Here is a 20,476-nt window from a genome sequence, read left to right on the forward strand (position 1 = left end):
ACAGACTTTTTTGCCAGCAGTCCAGTAGCCTCAGTTGAGTCCCATTTAGTCACTACTCACCTCTCCAAGGGAAATCCTAACTTCTAACAGCATCAAATTAGTTTTGCCTGGTTGGTCTTTGTATAATGAAAACACACAGTAGGTACTCATCTAAGTCTGGCTTTTTTCCCTTAACATTATGTTCATAAGGTTTATTTATGCTTTTGCATTAAGTTGTAGTTCACTCATTCTCATTGGTGTGTAATAGTCCAGTGTATGAATATACTCTAATTTGTTATCCTTTCTACTGCAGATGGACATTTGGGTTGTTTTCACTTTTGAGTTATAATGAATAGTGCTACTGTTAACATAACATACCTGCCTTTTTGTTAGCATATGCACATATTTTTCTGTATATACCTAAGAGGGGAATTGTTTGTCCGTACAGTACATTCCTACATTCCTAGTAAACATAATTGTAGGATGCTGACAGTTCAGTAGATACCGCCAAATCATTTTCCAAAGTGGATGTACCAATCTATATTTCAACCAGCTGCGTATGGAAGTTCCACCAACGCTCAGTATTGTTTGTCTTTTTCATTTTGGCCATTCTGATTGGAGTACAGTAGTATTGCATTATGGTCATAATTTGCATTTTCCTGATCACTATTGAAATTGAATGCTTTTTCATGTTTCTTGGAAATTAGGATATCCTCTTTTGCAAAGAGCCTGTACAAGTTCTTTGCCCATTTATCTTTTGAGTTATTTGTCTTTTTCTTGTTGATTCATAGGAGTTCTTAAAATGTTCTGAACTTAAGTCCACGTATATACAAAAAATGTCTTTTTTTTTTCTATTTTGTACTTGGCTTTTCATTGTCTTAGTGATGTCTTTTGATAAACATAAGTTTTTAATTCAATACAGACCAGTCTATCAGTTTCTTTCATTATGGTTAGTGTTTTTTGTGTCTTTAAGAAATCTTTGCTTAGCCCAAGGTCATAGAGACATTCTTCTATGTTTTCTTTTAAATATTTTATTGTATTTCACATTTAGATCACAATACATCTGGAATTTATTGTTTCTGTATGGTGAGTCAGGGGTCAAACTTCATTTTGTTTCAAATTGGTATCCAATTGACACAGAACCATCCTTTTCTACTATAGTATAATGTTTTTCATAATTCAGGTACCATATATGTGTGGGTGTGTTTCTGGACTCTATGTGCTGTTCCACTGGTCTGTTGTCTATCTTTGCATCAGGACCATGCTGGTACAACTGGTAAGATAAAGAATGGTGTAGAATGAATTCTTACAAATTACAAAACGATAGAAAAAAATCCTGTTGTGAAACATCAGTAGACCCAGTAAATGGCATATCAGATGCTTCCTTCCAAGAACGTCAGAGAACAGAATTACCATCTAGAGATTATTTTAAAACATGGCTAAGATGGATAAAAAAACAGATCACACAGAGTAAAAAGCAATATTTTTTTAAAAGACTAAATTGACTGAAAAAGGAATCAAATAGAATTTCAAGGAATGTAACGTACTTCTTAAAATTGAGAGTATTCATTGATTCCATTCAAGTGTGTCAAACCTTGACAAATAAGTGATAGGTTTTAACTGTAGTAGCATAAACATGACTCCTGACTGGGGTGCCTGGGTGGCTCAGTTGGTCGAGCATCCAACTTTGGCTCAGGTCATAATCTCACGGTTCATGGATTCAAGCCCTGCATCAGGCTCTGTGCTAACAGCTTGGAACCTGGAGCCTGCCTCGGGTTCTGTGACTCTCTCCCTCTCTCTCTCTCTCTCTCTCCCCCTTCCCCACTCACTCGCTCTCTTTCTCTCAAAAATAAACATTAAAAAAAATTTTTTTTAAGCCATGACCCCCTGATTATTGTCCTTTCCAACTGCAGACATCAAGCAACCTTCTCTCTTTAAAAAAAAAAAAAAAAAAAAAAAAAAGTTTATTTTTGAGAAAGCACAAGCAGGGGAAGGGCAGAGAGAGGGGGACAGAGGATCTGAAGCTGCCTCTCCACCGACAGCAGTGAGCCCAATGTGGGGCTCGAACTCACGAACTTCGAGATCATGAGTGGCGCCAAAGTCGCATGTTCAACTGGCTGAGCCACCCAGATACCTTCCATTTTTTGTTGTGACATGCTTAATGCAACAGCAGACATGAAATAAGCGGGAAATATTCTGAACGGACTGGGCATCCCTACCAATTCATCTCCAGGGTATTTGTCTGTCTTAAACGTTAAATGTCTTAAATGTTAGTGAAACACCACCAAGGAGGGAATGCTATAAAAAAAAAAAAAAAAAAAGACCCAGCAAAATAGAAATTCAAAGGGAGTTTTCCAGGTGGTTAAGCAGTGAGCATTGGAGGGGTTTTTAGTGCCATCTAAGCAAAATAAGCCCCATCTGGCTGATTCAGCCTTAGGTTGTGCTACAGGAGAATTATGGAGATATAATTCTCCATATTTACTTTACCTAACCTGGACAGTGGAACCAGCTTTTGGAGTCAGATCTGGATTTAAATTCTGGTTACACCATGTTTCCGATTCTGTGTCTCCCTCTCTCTCTGCCCCTCCCCCGTTCATGCTCTGTCTCTCTCTGTCCCAAAAATAAATAAAAAACGTTGAAAAAAAAAAATTAAAAAAAAAAAAAATGGGGCGCCTGGGTGGCGCAGTCGGTTAAGCGTCCGACTTCAGCCAGGTCACGATTTCGCGGTCCGTGAGTTCGAGCCCCGCGTCAGGCTCTGGGCTGATGGCTCGGAGCCTGGAGCCTGTTTCCGATTCTGTGTCTCCCTCTCTCTCTGCCCCTCCCCCGTTCATGCTCTGTCTCTCTCTGTCCCAAAAATAAATAAAAAACGTTGAAAAAAAAAATTTAAAAAAAAAATAAATTCTGGTTACACCAGTTATTGCTATATCTGGCTCAGAGTGGACATTCAGTCCCTGAGGCCTCCCTTCTCCCACTCCAGAAGCCTTAACAAAGCCCGAGTACACACAATGAGTGTGCTTTTGCCCATCTGAGTCCTAAGGATCCTCATGAAATAGTAATGGTAGCTATTTACAATCACCGGGTCGGTCACTGCACTAGATGTTTTACACACATTACTTCTTTCCAAGCCTCCTAATAACCCTGAGATAGATACAGATACAGATAAAGATAATTTTTCCCATTTTATTTGCCCCAGATCACATGCTAACTTGCACCAGAAATGAGATTTGAACCTATGTCTGTTCTAGGTTCTTTCCATAACACTACGTTGCCTGACTTGTGGATTATTTCGATGTTTTTTACATTCAGCTTCCTTCTGAAAAACATATTTTCATAAAATTTTACACACTGACAAGTAAAGGACTCTGCTGATTTTCTTCTAGGCGACTTTGTGGAGCTTCACGACAGTCATGTTTCTGTTGCAGGCCTGGCTGCTCCCCTCAGCTGTACATGCTGCACACTCTTATGCAAACCCCTCATCCAGGATCAGGCTTTATTGATCTTTATTGATGCTGCCTTCAAAGCCAGGGCAGCCATCTGAGAGGATGGAAGAAACCAGTAAAAGATTGGATTCTGGGGAGCCATCCCAGGTAGAGTTGTGCTTTTACGCACCAGCACATTTGTGGAGCAAATTTGGTGTGTACTCAGAACGGCAGCTAATGAGCACAAGTGAAGTTCAGTTCTTTGTGTAAACAAGGGAGAAAGCATGTGTCTGAATGTAATTCCGACTGCATCAAGGTCATTTTAGAGCTGGTGGAGCTCTATTTGTCTTAGGAAATCTCGAAAACTTTTATAGGGAATTCGGAAAATATTTTCAGCCAGCAGGAAAGATAAAATCCCTGCACACAAAGTACAGGCATGGGCCCAGAGACTGAACAGACAGACTGCTGTAAAACCCCCGTTTAATAAGGCATTAAAATGCCATCGACCTGGACACATTAAAAAAAAAAAAAAAAAAAAAAAAAAAAGAGCAATGAAAACAAATACCATTCAAATAATTAGGATCTTATGCCTGGGGCCAGCCTTGATGCCAAGCAGGGACTCCCCTGCAGGAATCAGCATTGAGCCCGATCCCCGGAAGGAGGGGAAGGAGGGATCGGCTAAGACAAAGGCAGCTCTGGCCCGGAATTTTTGCCAGCACCCCCCGCCCCTCCCGCCGCTACCGCCGGCTCCTTGATGCTGAAGGCAGCGCGTTTGAAGTAGTCTTCCTCGCCGACATCTTGGGCGACTTTACAGCCCAGTAGCTCGTGTGGGGCTTCGGTGCTCGGAGGATTACCGAGCTGCCCCAGGGAAGGGTCGAGAGCGCGCTCCCTACCGTGGCGGCGAAGCCAGCGGCGCCGCGCTCTTCAGTTCCATGAAGGACAAGGAGGCATTTGAAGGCCTACTTTATTGGGTAAATATGCTCCAAATTGGGGTGAGGGTTGGAGAGTGAACATTTGTTTACGAACGTAGCTGTGAGGGGAAAAAAGATGTCTTTTCACTAGCTCCTGCAAATACGGAAGCTGCCCCCGAGGTATTTCCTGCCGCCCAAGCTCCTGAATAGCTGAAGGCCAGGTGCACAGCGGCACATTTCATTCCCACCCTCCCCCAAGGTAGTTCCCGAGGGCTCAGACCCAGAAATTTAAAAAATAAAGGACTTGTCTTCTCCTTATTGCTGGAGTGATCATTTGTTTGCTTGTGGCACCAGTATTTTGCAAAGTTGCTGTAACAAAAGGATGCCTCCCAGGTCTAACTGGAGGAGCTTTGATACAGTTGAATTTTAAATCCCATTATATCTCTGGTACAAATGGAGAGGGTCTGGTATTTTTCTCCTCTTCATTCACTTTTAAAAGTTTCTCATGTGAATCTGTGTCTCTGATCAGGAACTCTTGTTAAAGACTCCTGTAGACAAACTTGTGACTACCTGAATATGTTTCTAAGATTTTCATTTCTTCCTCCTCTTGTACATTTCCTTTTCTTCCAACAGATTGTAATCTCCAGCAAAATTTGTAGATGAGAGACTGGAGAAAAGGAGAGAAGAAGAAAGAGAGAATGGAAAAAGAATGAAAGAAATTATAATTAAAGTCTAAGCATTTTCTGGGGTTAATTTGAATTGGACCAGTTGGTTTTGTTTTGCAATACAAAAGAAAAATTCAGGCCTTGGGGCCTAAAACTTTCATTAAATTCAGCTTTGGTGAGTTCTAATAATACAGCGGTTTATTACAAGCGTGAAAAATGTCATTGTGGAGGCCTTCCTAAGCAGCAGCCTCACCTCTTGGGTATGACTCATACTTCCTCCATGGCCGCCTGAGCTGTAAAGTTGTGGGCAGGATATTTAAGGTCCAGTGAACCAGCTCCTTGAATCCTTCTTGCCATTTTACTGGGATCATGTCCCAATTAATAATCTTGCCATCCAGAGCAGTAGCTGGACAGCAAAAGTGAGAGAGGGGCAGGGTGCTCAGGGCTGTTGCAAATGATTAGTCCAAAAGAGTAGCGTAAAACTTAGAACTCAGTCCCCGGCAGGAGTCTGCTGGAGGAAATGAAGGGATCAACAACATGAGAGGAGTACTGTGGCCGATTGTTCCGACCACAGCCACAGGCTTTTCTGTGTGCCGGAAATTGACCTCGTCAAAAGCTGAGGATGCAGGCTGGGCAAGGATAATGATAAGGTAGGTGATGATACTAAATCATCCACCTCTCAGAGCTGATGAGATTGTTCAATACCTTGCCAACCGTTCCCCCTCCTTAGTCTATGAAAAGCAGTGATTTTTTTTTTTCATGAATAGGCAGAAATTAGTGTGGGCTGGTGCTAATTGGACCAACGGGAAGCTTAATAATTGCAATCCCTTTCATTTCTTACTGAGTATTTTCATGCAGAGCGTCTCATTTGGCCCATGAGCCATGCCAAGCCTAGGCCGTTGGCAGCACAGATAGTGCTCATCCTTCTTTGCAAAGAGGAAATTGAAGCCGAAAAAGACTGAGGGATTGTCTAATGCCTCCAACAAAATAGTGGCAGAGTTGGGACTTTCTTTTAAGAATAGATTCATTTCCAGTGTCACTGAATATGGCAATGAGCTTTGAATGAAGGAGCAAAAAACTCAAGCTGTCTCTTCCTAGGTGAAGACAGCTGGCTTCTCCGCTGGAGGGATACCCTTTCCTAAATGTCCTTGAATGGTGTCCTGAATCCTGGATGAGCCCCAAACCCCTAGGAGTGTGAGGTGCTCAGAGCGCTGGAAAGACCAAGCAGGATTCTTCCCAGCATGGCCCTCCAGCTCCCTTTGGCACTCCATACCTAACTGCGCATAGGCTTTGGCGGCTGTTAAAGAAGGCTTAACTGTGAGACAGGAGAAGCAATAAAGTACCGAAAGGCAATAAAAGGAATTTCCCAGAAAAGAAAATGTCTACATTTTTTCAGCATCTAAAATGAAACCTATGCAGACGGGCATCCCATGGTAGGGAAGGGGGACAACATTAATTGGGCACAGTTTTATCTGTGTTATCTCATTTAATCTGTTATTTAAGCTTGGAAGGTAGGTAGCGCTTTATTACCCCTAATTAAATGTAGGGAGATATTGAGGCTCACAGAGATGAGGCATACAGCTAATAAGTGGTAGGGCTCCAGGCCCATTCTGTCTTCACTACCTCACTGTGCCTCTCCATCCAAAGCTCTGGTAAACCATCTCTGGGAGGTCGTGCAGAGCGCAGAGCCTCACAGTGACTGCTCTAGCACCCTTTAGTCTCCATCCATCCTTTTTTTTTTTTTTTTTTAATGTTCATTTTTGAGTGGGGGGGCGTCACGCATGCGGGTGTGCACAAGGGGGAGGAGCGAAGAGAGAGGGAGACAGAGGATCTGATCTGGGCTCTGCGCTGACAGCTGACAGCCCACAAAGCCACAAACCCAAGATCATGGCCAGAGCTGAAGTTGATGTTAAACTGACTGAGCCACCCAGGTGCCCCTCATCCTTTTTTAAAAATCTCACCTTGGGGTGCCTGGGTGGCTCAGTCGGTTGAGCGTCCAACTCCGGTTCAGGTCAAGATTTCTCAGTTCGTGAGTTTGAGCCCCGCATCGGGCTCTGTGCTGACAGCTCAGAGCCTGGAGCCTGCTTTGGATTCTGTGTCTCCCTCTCTCTCTGGCCCTTCCCCGCTCATGCTCTGTCTCTCTCTGTCTCTCAAAAATGAATAAACGTTAAAAAAAAAAAATCTTACCTCCCTTCAGCAAAAAGCTTTAAAGCACATATCCCAATATATTATTTATTATTTATAAAGTTATTTATCAATTATACATATTTACTACTATGCTACACTAGATATCTGAAAAGGATGAGATAAATATAATTAGAAAAAGAAGTTTCTGTATTTCCTTCCATTACTCTTTTTTGGAGCAAGTCCTGCTATAGATTCAAACAGAGTCCTGGTTATAACTAAGAAATTCATGAGTGCAGACGTTATTATTCACGGACTTACAGACCTTCAGTGCTGCAAGGGAAATGAGGAGCTACGCAGAAGAAGGAAAAGGAGGCTCAAAAAGAGGGCAAGCCACACAGCCAGCATTTGACGGAACTGGGACTGGAACCCACATCTCTCACACCCCATCCCAAGCTCTTTTCACTGCTATAAGAAAAAACCAAAAGCTCATTTTCTTGGGCTAGAAAATGCAGGTTTGCAGTGTGACAGGCCAGAGCTTAATGCCTGAACCTTCGGTGCCTTGTGTGGAGTAAATTCAGGTCCATCGACTGCCCTGAAGAGACAGCCGTTGGCTTTCAGTCTGGGCCAGAGAACATGTGGGCCGGGCCATCAGCACGTGGGGTTTAAGGGAAGGAGGACTGTGCTGTGCTGTGCTGTATTTGGTGTTATTAAAAGCAGCTCACATAGTTTCCATCATTCCTAATGGAACTACGTCATTTTACAGACCCAACCCTTGCTTCGGGCACCCTAGCTAGGAATTCTTGGTGTAAAGAATCGTGACTCCAGAACAAGTCTCTTCCAGGTCATCCCAAGGAAGAACTCTGTGGCCAGGAGTTGCAAAGGCAAGGGAAAGATACCCTGGCTCTGCCACCCAACCCGAGGGGGTCTTGAGGCCATTCCCCAGACACTTTAAACAGTCGTTTTAGAGGTACTTGGATTATTTACTAACTCTGCTAGTTTGGACCAACCTGACCCAGCCTCATGGAGAGGATGGGACCTAATGCAGTGACAACCTACCTCCCTGTGAGGCGGAGGGCAGCAAGTTCATGGCCAGCATGTGGTGAGTGGAGGCAATTACAAATTGAGGTGCCACCAATTGTTCACTAAATTATATTTGGAGGAATCTCCCAATTCCTTAGACCTAAGGAACACCATCATTTCCTAAGCATGCACCCTGTTCTAGGTGCTTTATGTAGGGAGTCATGTTTGGGGACTTACTGTCTTTGTTTTTCTCTTCTTTTTTTTTTTTTAATTTTTATTTATTTATTCTGAGAGAGAGAGAAAATGTGCACAAGCGAGGGGCGGAGAGAGAGGGAGAAAGAGAATCCCAGGCTCTTCACTGTCAGTGCAGAGCCGGAAATGGGGCTCGCTCTCACAAACCTTGAGATCGTGACCTGAGCTGAAATCAAGGGTCAGACACTCAACTGACCAAGCCACCCAAGCGCCCCTGGTTTTTCTCTTCTTAAGGGAGAGACAAAGCCAGTCCTAAATTGGCATAGGTCTCCCAAGGAAGTACTTGGGAGAGGGGACAATTTGGAATCCCTGAAAGGGAAAGAGATATAGGTACGTGGAGGGCAGATGCTGGAAACGGCACCGATCTAGTACTCCTGGGGCTCATTTACCCCCTAGCAAGCAATTGGATACGTTCACAGAGAGTTGTCATTGGGAGCATACACTCTCAATGCCGGCCTACAGGGCAGGAGGGTGCTCAGATAGCTTGTGAGTCTGGGGGCTAGCCTGTGACCCTACAAAATGAGCTGCAGGAGGGCCCTGCTTTCTCACTACCTCCACAGTGGCAGCCAGAGCAGAAGAAGCAGACCACACCAAGCCTAAAGCAGAGTCACCAATGAAAGCAGCACTCCTACCTTTGAACAGCCTCTTGTCTTCTGCCTGGGCAATTCCCTGGTTCAACATGTCTGAACAGCCATCACCCCACGAGCAATGTTTTAGTGCCTTGGAGTGCTGCTCCTGCCAGCCCAAAGCCCTGCAGCCTCACACAGCTAACACTAGAGGGTAGGCAGCCCAGACCCAAGGATTTGCCACTCTGGGGGACACAGACTTAATGAAGGAGAGAAAAAAGTATACAGATGTAAGCAGTCTTTAGAACATAGAACCTGCATAAATTAGCAAGTGTTTGGGGGCTGGGCGGGTAGGGAACTGAAGCCCAGGTTTCTGATTTGAGCAATGAGACTTTGGCTGGCAGGGCCATTTACCAAAACATATAAGGCAAGGAGATGTTTGGAGGGCTCAGGTTTGAACAGGAGGAGTTGGAGATTCTGAATCTCTTAAACAGAAACATCCAGAAGACAATCTCAGGAGACGGAAAGATTAGACTGGAGATTTGTCAGTGTATGTTGGTGAAAGAGCCGTGGGAACAAATGGCCTCACCCAGGGAGAGTACCTTGTGAGAAGACAAGGCTAAAGCCCCAGTCCTTGAGCAACAGCAGCATTGAAGGACTGGGCAGACGAAAAGGTGTCTAAGAAGGACAGCCCAAGGATCAGGAGGAAAACAAGGGATGTGAGGGGGCCCAGAGGTCAATCTCTGTCCACCTGACTGGGAGCATTGGCCACTTCCCAGGGTTACTGCCATAGCATTGGACACAGTTTCTTCTCTTTTATTCCAGGCACTTCTATAATCACAAGTTATTTTTCTTTGTTCTTTAATTGAATCTTTTGGTTACAGAAGAAATACATGCTCATTGTAACAAGGAAAATAAAACAGAGATGTATGGGGGAACTATCAGAAAAAATTCCTCCTAAGTCTTCTCTTAGCCCCTACCACACACACCCACACCCACCCAACCACCTACCCTCCCCCACACACACCATGCACACACATATATGCACACTCACAGGTTTGTTTTTTGCTTTGTATTTCACACAAATGGGAAACCATATCTATTACTTAGAAAATTGTTTTCACATAATATATCATGGACCTATATATTTATATATTTCATTCTCTTGTCGATTGCTATTTAATGATCTGTAGTTTGGCTGCACTGATGTATTTTTTTCATTCCCAAATATTCTTGAGATCATACTCGGTGTTATGATCCTCTTTTTTCACTTAGTATTAAATCAATTCTCCGTGTCACTAAACACACTTTGTAAATATATTTTCAATGACTACATCATAGTACAGAGTATGAGTATATCATAATTTATTTAACCATTATTTACTTTCTTCCAATTTGGGCTATTAAAAATAATACCATAATGAACATTATAGAGCATTAAGCTATGTCCACATTTCTGGTTATTTTCTTTAGGATATGAACACTTTTAGAGTCTTTGTCCAAGTTACCAAGTTGCTTTTTCCAGAGAGACTATAACAATCTGCGTTCCCACCAGCAATGATTGAGAGCTACTCCCCACATCTTTTCTTAAATGTTTATTAATTTGTTAGATAGAAGTGATGTTTTCTCACTTTAATTTGCATTTCAGATTATTAGTGAGGTTAGCTTTGCTCAAGTTAATTATCAGTTTGTGATTCTCTTACGGAGGGGTTGATCAGGGCCACCCGTGGCTCTTCATTTCTAAATCTGCCCTTCCTCTTTCATTGCCAGCCCTGCCTCAGATGCTTATTTCCCACCCGGGGCTCCAAGAGAGCCCTCTCCTTCCTGGTTCTGCATCTTCCTGGCCATCTGCTCACAAACCTCTCTCATTCCCACCTCAGTCCCATAGCTGGTCTCTCTCATGGCTTCTGTGCCTGTGGGGTGCTCTTTTTCTGCCTCCTCTGCACTGGAGAACCGAACACAAGCCTAGAATTTTCATGCAGGCTGACAGGATCCACCATCAGACTGGGGTCAGTGCTGAACTTGGGCAGACACAGCCAGGGCCCTTCCTGCCCTGCACTGGGCCCAGGTAAATGGGGGGCCACAGCGGGGGCCTAACCAGCTGGGACTCTGTACAACTCTGTCTCATCTTTTCCTTTCCCATTTGCCTCCTCTCCCCATTATTCCAACTCGGGCTTTCATTTTCGCAAATGATACAATTTGGTGGTTTGGGGTTTCTGCAGGAGAATTTCTGTGATCCTCAGAGCGCTGGGACCTGTTTGCACTCGTTAGGGAAGAGAGACTCTGGACGCTCTGCAGACCCCGTCAGGCTGTGGTAATAAGCAGGGGCTGTTTGAGCTGCAAAGTGTAAACCTGGTCCTTCTTAGTGAGACTCTGCAGAAATCCCACTGGAGATTTTTCTGCCCCTGCCCTGTCTACTTTCCTTCATAATGATAAATGGCTGAAAAGAAAACTATCTAATCTCCAAACTGCTTGCTTTTTTTCTACTCTTTCTTCAAGGAGAGAAGGAAGAACACAGTCACATAAAACAGAGTCCTTCATCGCCTGCTTCTCAGGAGACAGTTCTTTCCCTTTTCATCCCAGGCCTGTTTCTGATCTCTGATGGGCTCGCACTGAAAGCTCCAGCAGGCCCCTCTAATCAGCTGCGACAGACGCTGCAGTTGCTTGGGTCGCCCATCGAAATTGAATTGATTACCCGGCCCCTTTGCCATTTTGTTCTGCACACAATTGCTTAATAGCTGTCACCTTGGCTTTCAGTCCCAACCGGCTGCAGGCTGACTGGTTCCCATTACTCAGGATGGCCAGTGCAAGTTCATCACCTTTACAGGATGTCCCTGATTGATTCCGTATGCCTGGGAGACCTGTAATATATTTGCATAGGAGCAGGGCGTCGCTGGGGGACGTAATAGAAATCTCTGGGCTGCAGGGACTGCCAGATTTAGCTGCAGGCTCGCCATATTTGAATCATTACAGGGCTTCTTGTCGGGAGTCTGGCCTCTGCTGACATAGCTGCTAATGAATTTGTAAAATTTTCTAAAAATACAAAACAACCCAGCCTGTCCTAACCTTTGCTGTCGCCACCTGCTGCCTGGGTGGGGAAGGCAAACAGAACCAGGCTTTTCCTGCCTGAGCTTGTGCTGGTCTTTTGAAATGACAGTCTCCTCCTCCCCACTCCCGTGCCCTGCCTGCCAACTGGGGCTTGGAGGGGGACATCTTTCAAGTGAAATCCTTTGCACTGGGAACTACTTCAATTAGACAGCAGGGGGAATGTTAACATGCCCTCCGGCCTTTTAAGTGGGTTTTAATTTTATGTTGTAAGATAAGACCCTGCAAGGCTGGGGCTGCTACTTCTCCAGCAGGCTCCATTAGTGGGGCAAGCTGAGGCCTCTTGACCCCCTGAGGCCCAGCCAAGACTGGAAGTTGGTTTGGTTTTTTAACAATTTGTCAGTCTGCTCCAGCTTCTCTTTCATTCTCCATTTTGTTATTCCAGGCTCTTCTGTTGTTGGAGGGCAGTTGGGTAGCTGAGCTGCAGCTAAGAGCCTAGCCCAGCTTCACCAAGTGGCTGGCTCTGGGCTGGTGATCAGAGCCTTGGGGGCTGCCTGCCTATGGCCTCACAGCTGAATATTCATCTTCCCCCCCCCCCCCTTCCCAGGCAGGGCACTGTAGAAGCAGACACTTTTCATGTGGCAGGTTTCTGGCCCGATGATGTATGACCTGTTGGCGCTACTGAATGGTGCCCTTTGTTCCAGGGTATCCCATGTGCCCCCTTTTTATTGACTTGTTGATTCAGAAGGGCAGGAAAGTTCCACAAATCCCACTTCAGGCCTTGCTCTCTAGCCATGCCCAGGTGGGAAAGCCCCAGGACCTCATGCTTCCCAGAAAGCTGGTAGGAAGATATGGGCCGCTTAGACTCAGAATATCCCATAAGAGACAGACAGCTTTCTTTACCTTGGATTCAGGCAACTGTGTATCTGGAGAGAGGCTGGGAACCCATGTCTAGCTCCCAGCCCTCTGCCTGGGGTTCTAGAAGGTGTGGAGTGTTCCAGAATGCAATCCACCCAGAAAGAAAAGAACAGAGCAGGTGTGAGTTAGGATGAACCCACCACTTCTCTGTGTCCTAAGCCAGGTTCAGTTAAGTTTTTCTCTGTGACCAAAAAGCCCAAGGTGGGAGCCAACAGCCAAGGAAAGAAGGAGCTTGGCTTCCTTCTGCAGGAGGAAGTCCACCCAGAGAGCAGCCCTAAAGCCACAGGAAAGGACTCTGGGGAAATAGGAGACAAGGTGGACTTTTTATCCAGCAGGAAATCTCATCTTCATCCTGATGAAGGTATGGATTTAAAGAACACCCTTACCCTTGTCTTCTTTTCTCCTGGCTTCCTAGACCAATCTGCAGTGGAGATGGTGGGTGACAATGAGGGGAGGGGGCAAGAGGCAAGGCGTTGTAAGGAGGGAGCCCCAACACACCTCCTGACACCAGCTTCTCTTCTAATCTAATAGGGTGGACTGGATTCATCTCCTTTCTTGCCACTCCATCTTGTGACCAAGCTTTAGGGATCTGGTTGAGGAGGAGGATGCAGAGGTCTCTTCCAGGCCTTGAATCCTTTCTCTAGGGTGCAGGTGGCTGATGAGCTCCTACATCTGACTGCTCTGGAAAGCCTCATGTTCTCACTCCAACCTGCTCTTCAGTTCCTCACCTGAAGAAGCTGCACAGATCCCACCGAGAATTCCCTACGTGTAAGACCACCTCCTCCAAACCACCAGATTGTGTGCTGACTACTGAAATGTGACAGATTCTTGTGTACTGCCTGCCTTGCCCTTCTGGGGTCTTTGTGGACCCTGAAATCCAGACCCATCATCTGCAGAGTAGCACGAGATCAAAGATACAGCTGTTCCGTTGGTCCTAAATTCCTTCACTCTAGGCTCACTGGCTCCATAGTGTAAATGCTCAGAGGCACAGAAGAAATACCAGCAAAAGGGAGGATGAGACCATTGCTGAGCCAAGAAATGACAAGTCAGTAGTAAAGAGCATCCACACACTTCACAGTTGTAAAATGGCTTTATGTTCTGATATGTAAAATAAAATGTCCATGCTATATAACAAAACACTTGAAGTTCCATACCCCCTGTTGGCTAATATGTCTTTCTAATAAAGTTTAATCTGTGGTGTGTATGTTTATATATATATATTTATTTATTTATATATTTATATATTTATATATTTATTATTTATTTATTTATATGTTTTATCTAAACCATTCTTAGTTTTTAACATCAAATGTGTAATAAAATTTTAAATAGATGTCTTTCCAAATACCCCCTCCAGCGTTCATTTTATTAGGTTTATTCATTTGTAAAAAGCAAAGCTGAATTTGACATGTGGCCTGCATTTGTGAGATATATATATATATATATATTTATTTATTTATATATATATATAATATATAAATAGCTATTCAGCATGCAAAGAGTTTAGTGATTTCCCAAATTTGATTACAGAGTTCATACCAGCCCCATGGATGGTCTGGTGACGTTCGATGCTAAAGAGCTGGGCTGGGGACTACACGATTCACCTCACTGGAGAATTATCCTTGCTCTCTGAGCTCACTGGCTGAATTTACTGGAAGAAATGAATGTTTTCTCAATTCTTGTTTTTATTTCTGTTGGGCTTTCTTGCTCCAGAGGCGAGGATTTTCTGGGAGAACAGGCTCTGCCTGGCGGCAGCTCCGATGTAACCTCCTGGGGACGTTGCCAGGTGAAGTGTGTTTCATAATTGCCAGTCACAGGATGCAGATGGTGCCTGAGAGGCCGAGTCTTATGCACCCGAGAGTGAGAAACTATATGTCAGGGACGGAGGGGAAGGGCTTTGTACTGTATAAGAAAACCTGAATGATGACAGAGATGCTATTGGTTGCATTTTCCCTCCTCTTGAAGGAAAAAACCCTTTTTTAATACTCATCAGGTAGCACTTAGCACATGACCTTCTCTGAAAATCATCCCTCAGACCTCAGAACTCCAGGGATCAATTTCCAGGCCAGTAACTGAGCAGTCAGCTCTACTCTCAGAGCAGGCTTTTGTGGCTTAGCTGAGTGCACGTCTCAGGTAGTCTCACAGAATCTCCAGAAGCCAAAAGAGTGGGCCTCCTGTCCCCCAAACAAGATTTTCAGCTTCTTTGCTAACAGAAGGCCAGGAGCTCTAAGATGTGCACAAAGCCCTCCCACCCCAGCAATGAGAATCTTCCCCCAACTTTCCCTATGAGAGAGACTGCACCACCTGGCCCCTGAGTAAATCAAAGATTATATTATCCAAATCTCTAAATAACTCGCATGAACTCTCTACTCCCATCCCATCCATGCACATGTCAAGACATGTGAGATAACAGTGGACCCAGGTCCCGCAGCCAAAATCGCTTCTTAGATAATTGTTTTTTTTTCTTGTCATGGCCTCAATTGTATATCAGAAGATAGATGCTCTCCAAATGTACGCATGTACAAACACACACACACACACACACGCATACATCACACCCTCTGAAATACCTTCCTGTGTTTCTTGGTAGTGCAGGCCACCCACAGAGGTTAACACTGGATGAACATGGTCCTGGGGCTGTCGAGAGACATGGGAGTCATCCGTCAGTCCAGTTCTCTACAGTTCCCATTCCTGAATGGTATTGTAAGGAAGCCTCCCGGGACAAGGAGAAGCTTTGAGAGTAGAGAAACTCATTGGCAGCATTCAAGTGTGGAGAGGGTGGCTTCCTCTCGCACACTGCAGGGAGGCCTCGCTCCCTGGGGAAGGAGGCGGCGGGCCCCCGCTCCCGGACCTGAGACTGTGAGAGCTGATTGTAGACGCTGAAGTGGGTGTTTCCTGGTGGCTGGGAGCTCTGAGCAGAGATAGTAGGCAGCCGAGGCATCATAGTGGTGGCGGTGAAGTGTGTGGGGAAGGATTGGTAAGGCACAGTCTCCATCGTCTGAACGCTGTAGCTTGTGTATGGTGAGACCGATGTCCACATGTTACAGCTCAGTGGGGGTGGGGGCAAGTCGTCCACACCAGACACCCCAGCAATCTCGGGCCCTGAACCTGAGTACATACAGGCTTCTCTTGGGGTCACCTCACTGCAGTAGGAGGGGCTCAGCATCTGTTGGTCATAGGGAGGGGGAGAGCGGAAGTAATGATCCTCCCCCACTGCAGGGGGAGCCTCCAGATAGGATCGCTTGCAGGGCAGGTCCAGGTGTCGGGCACTGTCTGCTGGAAGACAAAGAAACCTTCAGGAAGGGCCATTTCTACCAACCCAGGGCCCAGAACACCCCTTGTGGATGCCAAGACAGCCTACCCTTGCCATTCAGGGCTTGCCCTGCCCCATGTTGCCGTGGTACTCCCAGAACCATTTTAATCAGCAACAGCTTTTATGAGGTGGTGGCAGCCAAGAAATGGTCAGATTATGGACACTGCTCAAAGGCCACAGGGGATACCACATCAGTGGACATTGAGTGATGTGGTTAGCCAGGCGGCATATAGCTTTCATCCTTTGCCACCCTGACTCTCGGGGATGGTAAGAGGCCTTAATGTGCATTAGCATTCTTAGGCTAGGCCCACCCTGGCCAAGGAAAGTGGAGGCAATTGCCAGGCCAAACCAGGCCCAGAGGCCACATCTGTCTGAATTAGCCAGAAAATTAAAGCCACAATGTTTCTGCCTTAATCCTCAGCTCCCAGGAAGGCCTTAGCAAGCCAAAGCTACTCGCAGGCACGTTCCTATTACTTTTAGAAGAAGAAGTAAACACTACATATGTTCAAAGAAATCCCGGCAGATTGTTATTATACAGATTCCAACACAACAGTATTTACAAAATTAAGAAATGGAGTTGATAATAAGTAAAAGGTGACTTCTACTTTCAAGGCTAAACATACTCTCTTTGGGGAAAGATGACATCAGCTGCCCCAAACCATGTATGCATGTCTTTCAACCTCCTCAACCATGACAGCTTGACTCTCTGGAGTGTCACATCCTCCCGTGGGACCCAGGGATGACCCAGGCCTGAAGACTTGGGCAAAAGACCACTAAACAAATTTAAGAACACTTGTCCAAAGGCTTAACTTGGCCTCCCTCCTTCTGTTTTCTCTAGGGATTCATTCTGGGAGCTGTGTGTATGCACAGGGCAGAGTGGCCTGGGGGATGAGTGGACTGAGTTTGAAGGCCTGCACTCATCTCTCCACTCTTCCCCTCTGGAAGCATCTTCCCTGAAAAGGAGAAACTTGCCTCTTTTTTCACCCAGCTCTCTCACCCTTACTCATCCCTCCTTTCTCTCGTCTCTCCAAATTCTTCCTTCCTCTCAAAAGTACTAAGCTCTTGGACCTGCGAAGTGGCCCAGTGACTCTAGGTCAGGAGTGAGCAAACTTTCTCTGTAAAGGGCCAGATAGTAGACATTTTAGGCTCTGTGGGCTGTAACAGAATCTTTTGCAGCTATTTGACCCTGCTGTTATCACACGAAGGTGGCCATGGACAGTAGTTGAGCAAATGCATATGTCTGTGTTCCCATAAAACTTTATTTATGGATATTAAAGTTTGAATTTCATATAATGTTCACATATCATGAAATAGTCATCCTTTGACTTCTTTCAACTACTAAAAAAATGTAAAACCATTTTTTATGGCTCACAGGTTGAACAAAAACAGACAATAGTCCGGATTTGGATCAAGGGCCACAGTTTGCTAACCCCTGCTCTAGGCCATTCATTCTAACAGGACTAGAGCAGCAGATACTCAGAACTCTACCAGCTGCTCCCTAGGAGCTAGAGAGAACATTCTGGATTTTAAGCAAAAGTCCCTAAAACCCATTCCCAAGAGAATCTCAGGGTCCCTGAGGGTTCTTCTGGTGTAAACACCAATCATCTGTATTTTATATATGGAGAAACTGAGAACTGCTACCAGAGCTCAGATGTGCCAGTTCCCAGCTCAGGGCTCTTCTTCTCCAAAAGAAGAAGAAAACATTTCTTTTGCTTGTCTTCCTGGCTCCCAATCTACATCCACAGTAGTTTATTTCCATTCTCAAGAAGCCTTTCCATTCTCATGACTCTGGGTCATCCGTGTTTTAGGATTGAAGTTGCTTTGATAAATGACAGCCTCAATCTCAAAATCTCTGGACTAGGATGCTTCAGCCTCCTCCCATGCTTAGAGATGGAGTCCAGCTGACTTTGTGTGATCTGCCCATCCCGTGGAGGCTCTGAAAGCAGTGGCTATAAAGCAACATCTGAAATGGGGGAGGGGTACCAGTGTCTGGGGACACCAAGACCACAAGCTGTCTCTGAGGATTCTGAAGTGTACATTAAAATCAAGAATTGGGACACGTGGGTGGCTCAGTCGGTTAAACGCCTGACTTCGGCTCAGGTCATGATTTCGCGGCTTGTTTGCTTTGGGCTCTGTGCTGACAGCTCGGGACAGCTCGGAGCTTGGAGCCTGCTTCAGATTCTGTGTCTCCCTCTCTCTCTCTGCCCCACCCCAGCTCATGCTCTGTTTCTCTCTGCCTCAAAAATAAACATAAAAAATATTTTAAATCAAGAATCAATATTCTTGCATGGGGCCTGACCATGGTCCCTAACCTTTCAGGCTTATTCTCCCAGGCCACACAATAACCAGGTACGTGTGTGTGTACCCATGCATTCGTGGAAAGTGTTTGTAGGAAGAGCTTTATCCCTCCTCTGACCCTCTAGGGCTTCCAGACTTGGAGAGAACTACCTCGTCTTTTCAGGCAGTGATAGAAGAGACTGGAGTCCCTCTGGGCTGGGAAGGTGTTGAGGGGAAGGTCCTGTGGCTCGGCCGCAGCAAACTGCATGTGAGCACCATTCTCATACTGGTAGTGCTGGAGCGCCTGGTGGGCACCATGCAGGGGGCTGACGTCAGGCTTGGCTGAGAGCTGGGTGGAGACAAGCCTCTGTCTCATGATGCTTTTTGAGATCACAGGATATTCTTTGCTGGAGGTGTGGGAGGACAGTCAGAGGGAGACAGGAAGAGAGTAAAGATACTTTGAGGGTTACCAGGTCTGTGTGCCTGAACCCAGCCGGCCTGCCCTCCCTACCCCCCGGCCTGGCAGCCCCACCTCTGTAGTCGGGCCACACGCAGGTCGCTGTCGTCACTGCCCCGGAATCCCTTGGCAAAAGGGTTGTTCTCAATTTTCAGCTGTGTGATCTGTCAGGAGAGGACACACAGAGTCGCTGGGGTAGAGGGCTGGGCAGGCTTTGGGCCCTCCCCCACTGCCCCAGGCACATTCAGAGCCTGGGTAAATTGCACACCCAAGCCCAAGACCAGCTGCAGTCTTGCTGGGTCCTCCTTGGCCTCACTGTTCACATATGGCTCCTTGCTAGCTTTCATCCATTCTACTAACTTCAGACCTTCTGATTCTGTCTCCTGTCCTCCTGTCCCACTGTGCCTGGAACAGCTTCCCATCTGTGTCACCCTTGTCCAGTGCAACTGCCACCTCAGCTTCCAAGTGACCGTACAAATCTGACTGTCAATGTTCTGCCTAAAATTTGCCACAGCCTATGGCCCTTCCCCAGTATCCCCAGCCCACCTCGCCAGTCCCAATATGCATGATGTGAAAAGAGCTCCAAGAAGGGTAGCACGGGCAAAGGCAGAGAGACAGGGGACAGCAGCCCATGCAGGGGTCTGGAGGCAGTTTGGGACGGTCAGGCTATGGAAGGGGGTGTAGGGTGGGAGGCGGACCTCTCTGACTGCAGCCTGGGAATGGCCTCCAGAAGGCTCAGTCCTGGCTCTTCTACAGCTGACAGTACCCTGGGCTCCTTTCCCCATTCTCTCCCCTTCCTTGACAGGCCAGAATCAACTTTTAAATCCCACCAGGAAGAAGAAGTTTGTAGAACAAAATGGCTAACTAACACTCAAGCCACAGGGCAAGATCCATGCTCTTGGCTTCTACAGTTGCCAACTTGGTCCATTCTCCATAATTACTTTGCACTGAAGATTTAGGGGTCTGGTCTACTTTCCTGTTCATCATCCAATTTCTCACTGCTCTGAGGGACAATATAGGTGTCTGGGACGTCTCAGCCGCACTGCGTGGGGACGTCACTTCCTGCCTTTCTGTAGTAGCACAGAAATGCCAGGCAGCATCAGCAGTGGGGGCTATGGGGGTGGCCGTACCTTGTGATTCTGGTAGGAGGTCACAGAGATGAAGGAAGTCTCTGGGAACACATGGGTGCAGAAGGCTGTGTTTTTGGAGCCAAAAGCATTGTTCTCATCAGCCTTCACGATGTGTAGCCGTGGCTGGTACTTGTGCATGGAATTGAGGATGATCTGGAAGAGAAGTGTCTCTTTCTGAGCTCCAGGTCTCCACCCTGGTCTCAGTCAGCTGGCCTTGGGCTGGCTTTCATTCTCCTAAAAGCCCAGGCTCCAGGGCCTGACTACAGCCAGAAAGGTGCTAATGCTCCCAAGTGAAGAACCAGGTCCCCGAGCACCAGTTCAGCCCCCATGGTCCCCACTCAGCCTCTCTGCTCTGGAACCAAAACCTGGCTTTCCTAATGGCACAGATTGTTTTACT

The 20,476-nt window shown here is 46.1% G+C and overlaps 1 protein-coding gene and 2 long non-coding RNA genes across 6 annotated transcripts in view; 2 read left to right on the top strand and 1 right to left on the bottom strand.

The window, feature by feature from the left end:
- Positions 1–4,076: 4,076 nt before the first annotated feature.
- LOC109256131 (uncharacterized) lies at positions 4,077–6,674 on the top strand. The gene is made up of 3 exons (XR_002075519.2): positions 4,077–4,369; positions 4,943–5,624; positions 6,073–6,674. It is a non-coding gene; the product is annotated as an uncharacterized LOC109256131 (long non-coding RNA).
- A 5,690-nt stretch (positions 6,675–12,364) lies between these two features.
- LOC109256129 (uncharacterized) lies at positions 12,365–14,106 on the top strand. Its single transcript, XR_002075518.2, has 2 exons — positions 12,365–13,263; positions 13,434–14,106. It is a non-coding gene; the product is annotated as an uncharacterized LOC109256129 (long non-coding RNA).
- The window catches only part of TBX4 (T-box transcription factor 4), a 32,351-nt gene continuing 25,848 nt past the window's right edge, over positions 13,974–20,476 (bottom strand). For 3 of the 4 annotated variants that reach the window (XM_019431102.2, XM_019431101.2, XM_019431099.2), the window contains 4 exons: positions 20,080–20,232; positions 19,025–19,113; positions 18,664–18,899; positions 13,974–16,178 (listed from right to left, as the gene is read on the bottom strand). In XM_019431102.2, the coding sequence (XP_019286647.1) occupies positions 15,559–16,178; positions 18,664–18,899; positions 19,025–19,113; positions 20,080–20,232 (1,098 nt within the window). In that variant the 3' untranslated portion in view covers positions 13,974–15,558. The remainder of the gene's footprint in view (positions 16,179–18,663; positions 18,900–19,024; positions 19,114–20,079; positions 20,233–20,476) is intronic. The other variant, XM_019431100.2, reaches the window with a different exon arrangement.

Source organism: Panthera pardus, unplaced genomic scaffold (assembly GCF_024362965.1).
Source record: "Panthera pardus isolate Hobbes unplaced genomic scaffold, ASM2436296v1 HiC_scaffold_3, whole genome shotgun sequence".
NCBI classification, from domain to species: Eukaryota; Metazoa; Chordata; class Mammalia; order Carnivora; family Felidae; genus Panthera; species Panthera pardus.